Source organism: Cannabis sativa, chromosome 6 (assembly GCF_029168945.1).
Source record: "Cannabis sativa cultivar Pink pepper isolate KNU-18-1 chromosome 6, ASM2916894v1, whole genome shotgun sequence".
NCBI classification, from domain to species: domain Eukaryota; kingdom Viridiplantae; phylum Streptophyta; class Magnoliopsida; order Rosales; family Cannabaceae; genus Cannabis; species Cannabis sativa.
Genome location: NC_083606.1, coordinates 5,453,604 through 5,461,607, shown reverse-complemented (window position 1 = coordinate 5,461,607; position 8,004 = coordinate 5,453,604). Strand labels below are relative to the sequence as shown.

Below are 8,004 nucleotides of genomic sequence, written 5' to 3'. Positions count from 1 at the left end.
AAAAGTATACTTGAAAGTGTGATTTAAAATATGTAATAGTACAATAGTATTTATAATGAAAAGAGTTAAAATATAGATGTTGGATAAAAACAAAGTTGAGTGAGGAGAAAAAAACTCCTAAAATCTAATCATTTTATTTTTATTACATAGATAATATATTAAAAATAATAATATATAATATATTAAATATAAATTTTTTTTTGAAGTTATATATTATATATAGTTTGAAACTTGACTTTAGTATTTCAGATTTGTAATTAATGTATTTTTTATTTTATTTTAATCTAACGAATATAGATTATGGTGTTATAAGTTTATAACTTATATGCTTAATTTAATATATAGAAAAAATTATATAAAATTTGATTTTTTTTAAAAATAAATTAACGAGTTGATCGGGTCAACTCGTTGACTCGGCCAATCTGGTCAACCCGAACCTGCAGACTCAAGAGCTCGAAACCCGCGAACCCAAACCATTTCACAGGTCAGGTCCAAGTACAATTTTTTGAACCCGAAACTCGCGAACCCGAAACCCAATCAACCCACCCGATGTTCAGCCCTACGTTATAGAACATAAAGATCATATTTTGGCAGGTGGATATATATTCTTCCACAAAAAGCCTATCATTATGAAAACATGAAATGCACACGCTGATTTTAAAAAGGGAAATGTCTCAACAACTCCTACTTGGATTCAACTTCAAGGGTTGGACATTAACTATTAGGAAGAAAAGACATTGTTTAAGATTGTGAGCCAACTCGGGAACCCACTACAATTTGATCAAATAACTCAACTAAAGGAGAGGTTGTCCTATCCTTAAATTCTGATTGAGGTTGAGGTTGATCAAAGTTTCCATGATGTGATTTCATTTACTAATGAAGTGGATATGGATATGGATGGTTATGTACACTATGAAAGGACCCCTGTTCAGTGTGCTCATTGTCATGGAATTGGACATTCGTTGATGGACTGTGAAAAGAAAGGGAATTAGAAGTAAGAATGGGTTCCAAAGAAAGTGAATGGGGGAAATAGCTGAGCAAAAAATAGTGTGGAGGTGGATGAAGATGGTGTTCAAGCAGTAAAAAATGGAAAGAAAATATTTAGAAAGATACCTATGATAACAGTTACTGAAAATGTATTTCATGTCTTAAGTGAAACAAACAGGGGAAAGTTCAAGAATGGTGATTGAGAATGCGAAGAAAGAATTGGGGAGGGGGGGAGCCCCTACAACTCATGGATAGAATTATGAGTAAATAAAGTGAATAAGTAAAAGGAGGTTAATAAATTAGTATCCTCATTGCAAATTGGGTTAGTAGTAGGTCTCCTTGAAACAAAAATAAAGTCATTTTAAGCTAGGAGTTATGTATGTTGCTATGTTTTTGGGTTGGTGCCTCTCCACAAAAAAACATGCGACATCAACGGGGGAGAATCATTATAAGATGGAATCTTTTAATGTTTTTCAGTTAACATTTTCTTATGTACAAGCAAATTGATGCATCTCGAAGTGGAATCAAGAGTAGAGAAGGAAAAGTTTTTTGTCACATTTGTATATGCTTTCAATGATGAAGCTAGCAGAGAGATTCTTTGGAAGGATTTGAAGGCTCTGGCTAAAGGAATTTCATCTCCTAGCTAGTGCTAGGAGACTTTAATGATATCCTTGGTGTGGAAGAGAAAGTTGGTGATCGGGTAAACATCACAAGATTAACAAATTTTAAAGATTGCATTAATAAGTGCCAATTAGAATATGTGAAGTTCTCAGGATCTTTCTTTACTTGGAATAACAAGCAAGGGAGTTGAAGAATTTACTCCAAATTTGATCGAGTGATGGCTAATCGAGATTGGTTGGACAAATATACTTCAACCGAAGCAGTATTCGTTGCGGATGGTCAATTTGATCATTGTCCAACAATTTTGGCTATCTATCCAGAGCTAAAATTAGGGAAGAAACCTTTCAAGTATTTTAGATTTTGGCAAAATTCTATTGAATTACCTAAAATTCTAATTGATAGTTAGAGTGTTCAGCAACAAGGTACACCAATGTTCTCCTTAGTCAACAAACTGAAAAGACTAAAAGGGGCGTTGAGAACTTTGAATAATAAGGTTAGAATTGGTGGCATTCAAGCATAGGAAGTGAGGGCCTTTAATGTGCTCAAAGGTTGTCAGGAGGAACTTCATAGGTTTCCAACCAACAAGGATTTATTTGATAAAGAATTAGCTAGCAGCCAATGAGGAGTATAAATAGGTGCATCAAAATTGTTTGTCTTTCTTAGCTCAAAATGCTAAGATGCAATATTGGTTAAAAAAGGAGATGCAAGCACCACAATTTTTCATGCCATTAGTAGAGCTCGAAGGCAAGAAAATCACATTTACTCAATAAAAGACATGGAAGGACTGTGGGTGAATGATTCAAGTAAAGTAAATTATGCTTTCCTACAGTTCTACACTGAACTCTTAGGAGCCAAAATGGCTAATAGAAGATTATTTTTGACAAGTGTCAATGTGTTGGGCCCATTCTTCCACCTTGTAAGATCGCTACCTTACATTGATTTCTACATTAGTATGATATTGTCCGCTTTAGGCCTAAGCCCTCATGGTTTTATTTTTGGGCACCTTCTCAAAATGCCTCCTACTAATGAAGTAGGTGAAACACTTATATCCAAGATAACTCTTGCCTATTCTTCCAATGTGGAATTTAGATTGATACCCCAACACAATGAGGTTGGCCCAGTGGTTAGTAGTGAACAAAATTAAATGTTGGTCAAACCATACACAAAAAAAGAAGTGAAAGCTACTGTATTTGATATTCCAAGTCAAAAGGATTTCGGACCGGATGATGTGTGTGATGTTGTTCTTTCTTTCTTACATTCATGGAGAATTCTTAAGAAAATAAACTCCACAACAATCACTTCGATTCCTAAGATTTGTTGTCCTGATTCTATAAATAATTTCAAACCTATTTCTTGTTGTAATATAATATACAAAGTTGCAACAAAATTGGTTTTTGCACGACTAGGGAAGATATATATTTCCGAAACTAATAATCCAAAATCAAGGTGGACTCATTAAGGAAGATTCATTACCTATAATATAATAGTATGTCATTATTTAGTGAAGCATTATGAGATGAAGAATGTTAAGGCTAACTATATGCTCAAACTTGACTTACAAAAGGCCTATGAGAGATTTCTTAGAGAAAATGATGCTTGCTCTTCAGTTCTAAAAAATGATTTGTATTCGTATCGCAAAATTTAGTTTTCTTTTTAATGAGTCCTTGCATGAATTTTTGGGCAAAGAGAGGTGAAAACATGTCACCACTCTTGTTTGTTATGAGAAATAAAAAAAATTGTGAAAAACCGAACAATTATATAATTTCTTCTATGCATGTAACGCATTGAGATTATGTAGCTATTATGTTCACCAAAGTAATAACTGTAATAACTGTAACTATATTAGATCAAAAGTCGAATGGTATGGCTTCTCATCTGTTATGGCTGAGTCCACAAAATGGAATACCTGTAGAGGATAATGGTTTTTTTCTATTCTCTAACCAAAAACCCTAAAATACAATGGCAGAGAAAGTCGAAGTATTTGTTACCACGATAGGGTGGGGGCAAGGGATAGTCTCTGTCCTCATCAGCTGTCTATGCCATTGATTTGCCAATGGCCTTGCACAAGTACGAATTGATGAAGCATTGAACACGAAGAACTCGCAAAGGCTAGAGACTGACTTGCTAGATTTGACCCAAAAGGAGGCTACTGCGCTGGAAACATTGGGGCCGCGATATATCATTTGATGGATTTTGGGGATGGCAATATGAAGGTATTGATGAATGGGTCTAAGTTGAAGGGGATGGTTGGTTTAGAATAACCCCCAAATTTACGGCTGTTGATTGAGAATAGATTGAGTAAGTTAGATGCTTGTGCAAGTTCAGGGTTATTGGATCCAAAGGACATTGAGTTTGATAGCTTGTTGATCAAAGTGAAGGAGATTGTGGAAAGCCATGAAACTAGAAGACTTCTCAAGCTTGAAATTTTAATCATTTACTATATATTATTAATGGTGTTCTTGGTTGTAGGACATTTAGTTAACAGATAAATAAAATTGACATTTCTGACTTGGATATTTGTTACATTTCAGGGTACTCGGGATTTCTCAAAAGAACAAATGGCTATAAGAAAGAAAGCCTTTTCAATTATAGAAGATGTTTTTGAGAGGCATGGTGCTACAGCTTGGATACTCTGGTATTTGAACTAAGAGAGATTTTTACAAAAAAAAAATATGGGGAAGAAGTTGATATTTGATTTATGACATTAACTTTCTATATGTTTTTTAAAATTTTTATGAATTAATTGCTTCTAATTTGTCACAACTAAGGTTTTGTGATGGTCTAATTGGTTGTTAGGGTGGGGAGCTTTGTGACTTAATTGTTCCTTTTGCTAGATTTGTGGCTATGAATGGCATAACATCCTTCATAGCAAAGGTTTGCAGAAGAGACAACCCATCTAAAGGAAGATATCAAGAATTTTATCAATGTGATTTTGATATTGCTGGTCAATTGAAAGAATGGGGCCAGATTTTGACCGAATTACTGGATGAACTGGAAATCGGAAAATATGAGGTAACTTCTCTTTCCGATCTTCATGTTCATCGGCAATTTTGTTTTCTCTATGAATTGCACTACTTGATATTTAAAGGCATGAATTTTGCTATCTTACTCAAGGTTCTTGTGTAGTTGTTGGTTCCGTTTGGCCTAGTTTATAAAAAAGGCCTTTTTATTTTTAACCAAAACACTTCCAAGAGTGCTTCTTTGATATTCAGCATAAAAAAAAAAAATCTTACCCAAACATGTCAGGGTATGTTTTATCTTGGTAAAGTATCAATGTTAACTGTAGTACTTGTGCATTTCTGTTAAATATTCTTTTACTTAGAATGTTTGTTATTGCTTTCTTAATGATCACAGATAAAATTGAATCATTTGAAGTTACTAGATGGAATGTTAGAAATTTGTGTAGTTCCCCAGGCAAGTTTAGAACTATTTGTTAGCATTGACAAGTTAGACAAGCAACCTTTTGACCACATTAAGACAGAAATAGTAAGGATTTCTGCACATATTTTTGTGTTGCAATTTGGTTTTTTGCACTTGTTTAGAGGATCATCATGCCATTTTTCTCACATGGGTTTTCTCATATGTTGTTACTTTCATTTATACTGCTTTCGGTTTGATCTGTTGATTGGTTTTTACAGTTCATATGATATGAAGTTACGATTGGAAAGTCATTGTTCAGGCTTAGGTTTGATTTTATAGATGTGTTAGTCACTGTGTGTTTTTCTTTATTGTCAAAAAATGTTAGTAATTGTTTTCCCTTTAGAAAACAACATTTTGTAATAATCATAATTCAAAAATTGTAATATTTTATAGTGAAATTGGGACATCTCAATTGTATAATTATCTAGTTAAAGAAACACACCAAAAATTATTTTACATAGTTTTATATTTCTTTTTCTTTACTTGCAATTGATTTTGAGTGCTTTTTAAATGTCACTGATATATATATGTATATATGTATATAAATATATATATGTCTCATGTACATATGAACAAAAGGCATTAGTTTATCAATTATAGCTTTATTATACAATTTGACTAAGTTGGCACAACATTATTCCCACAACTTTCTGAAACTATATGTGAATTAATCGTACAAGTATAGTATTATAATATATCTTGTTAATTAATGTCTTTTAGTCACTTATTACATGCATAATTTATTACTGAAGCATGGTCACTTTTATTTCTCAGACTCTAAACACAATTACATTCATCGTTTATTACATTTTTTGCTGTTATTTATTTATTTGTGTGTAGAGCATTTTGAAAAGATATGGTGAGGGTGGCGAGATTGTCACTTTAAATAAGGTATAACATGACAACTTTACTTTTCTTTCAAAGAGTGTAATACTACAATGTTTGTAATTAATTTCTTTGACACCTTTTCTTTACTTAGTTGAGTTTCTGTATTATGTAGGTTACTGCAATTTTCGGTTTTTCTAGCAAGGATCATATTGTGAAGATCAGCTTCTTCTTCGGGATCCTCTTCTTCAGGATTCTTCGGGATCTTCCTCTGGGTCTTCTTCGGGATCTTCTTCAGAGTCTTCTTCAGAGTCTTCTTCGGGATCTTCTTCAGGGTCTTCTTCAGAGTCTTCTTCGGGATCTTCTTCAGGGTCTTCTTCGAGATCTTCTTCAGGGTCTTCTTTAGGATCCTCTTCTTTGGGATCTCGATCTTCTACAGGATCTTCCTCTGGGTCTTCTTCAGGATCTTCCTCTGGGTCTTCTTCAGGATCTTCCTCTGGGTCTTCTTCGGGATCTTCTTCAGGGTCTTCTTTAGGATTCTCTTCTTTGGGATCTTCTTCTGGGTCTTCGTCAGGATCTTCCTCTGGGTCTTCTTCAGGATCTTCCTCTTCTTCGGGATCTTTTACTAGGTCGTCTTTGGGATCTTCTTTTGGGTCTTCTTCTTCAGAATCCTCTTCTTCTGGGTCTTCTTCTTCGGAATCCTCTTCCCATTTCATAGCAAACGAATGATTCAACAACATCTGAGCAGAAGGTCTCTGATTGGGGTCTCTGGTGAAGCACTCAAGTAAAAAATCTTGAGCAGTGGAAGTAAGGTAAGATGGTAGAGAAGGTGTTTCAGTAGAAATCTTGCTGAACAGCTCTTCCTGCCCCAAATTTACATCCCATGGCGTACTTCCAGTCAACATCTCAAGAACAACACACCCAAGAGCCCAAATGTCGAGGCCTCGTTCTTGAGTTTCTTCGCAAACACTCTCTGGAGACAGATACAACGAAGTACCTCTCACTCGTTTCTCAAAATCATCATTACTTCTCTTAGAGAGACCAAAATCAGCAATTTTGGCAACCAAACCATCCACACCATGAGGATTATCATCATCACAATGAACCATCAAAATGTTGGATGGTTTTATATCGCAGTGGACAAAACCCTTATGGTGTATCAACTCCAATCCTTTAAGAATAGAGCGAGTGTGTACTCTTGCTTGAGACTCAAGCAACCCAACCTTTGTTCTCTCGATCAAACCACTCAATGATCCACCCAAGGCATTCTCCAAAAACAGGTTATAAATGATTCCGCCATAGTTTCCATCATGTTCTTCAGAAAATGTATGATCGTGGCCGTAGAACTTGAGGATGTGAGGACTGGACCCCAAAGACGTATAAACAACCTTTTCCATTATGATGTCGGCATAAGAAGAACCTGGATGAGCCGATTTTACGGCCAAAAGTGACGGGAAGTCTTTAAATTGTGGTGGTCTAGAACGAGCTTCGCCGGGGATAATCGCTTCGGAAGCAGCCATAACCTCCAACTCCCAACAATTTACCCCTCATCCATCCCCATTCTTCATCTCTTCTATATATGCTTCTTTGTTTCTTTCCTAACGAATTCTTTTCTTTTTCTTCTCTTCCTCTCTTCTTCATAATCATTTTCTATAATTCACTATGTTTTTAGAACACTAACGTTATTATTTTCTCTTGTTATCAGCTACAGTGATAAGTTTATATATATATAGTTAGAACGCTATCCTAAGTGGGAGAGGAAACCTTACAATTTAAATTATAAATATATATTTCTTGACATATACGTATATAATTTTATACTAGCGTTTAAGTTTGAATAAACCTATTAGTATTAGGTTTATATATACATTTTTAACTAAAACTAAATCACTTTCGTATTAGGGTTTGTTTGAGATTTTTTTTATTGTAATTTATCAGTTACCAGATTTATCTTTTTTTTTGTCGGTTTTTGGTTTAATTATATAATTATTAGTTTATGTATAATTTGTTATACAGATTTTTTTGGTAATTATTTAATGAGTGTTTGCTGTCAATTAATTATCGTTAGTTACAATAAATAGTAATTATTTTAATTAAGATTTGAGATTTTATATGAATAAATAAAATATATAAATATATTTATTGATATTT

At 34.0% G+C, this 8,004-nt stretch overlaps 1 protein-coding gene across 1 annotated transcript; it reads right to left on the bottom strand.

Annotated features, from left to right (window-relative positions):
* Window positions 1–6,101: 6,101 nt before the first annotated feature.
* Window positions 6,102–7,373, bottom strand: LOC133039108 (mitogen-activated protein kinase kinase kinase 20-like). The gene has a single exon (XM_061117920.1). The coding sequence runs from the start codon at window positions 7,371–7,373 to the stop codon at window positions 6,102–6,104; it is 1,272 nt and encodes a 423-aa protein (XP_060973903.1).
* Between the last annotated feature and the right edge of the window lie 631 nt (window positions 7,374–8,004).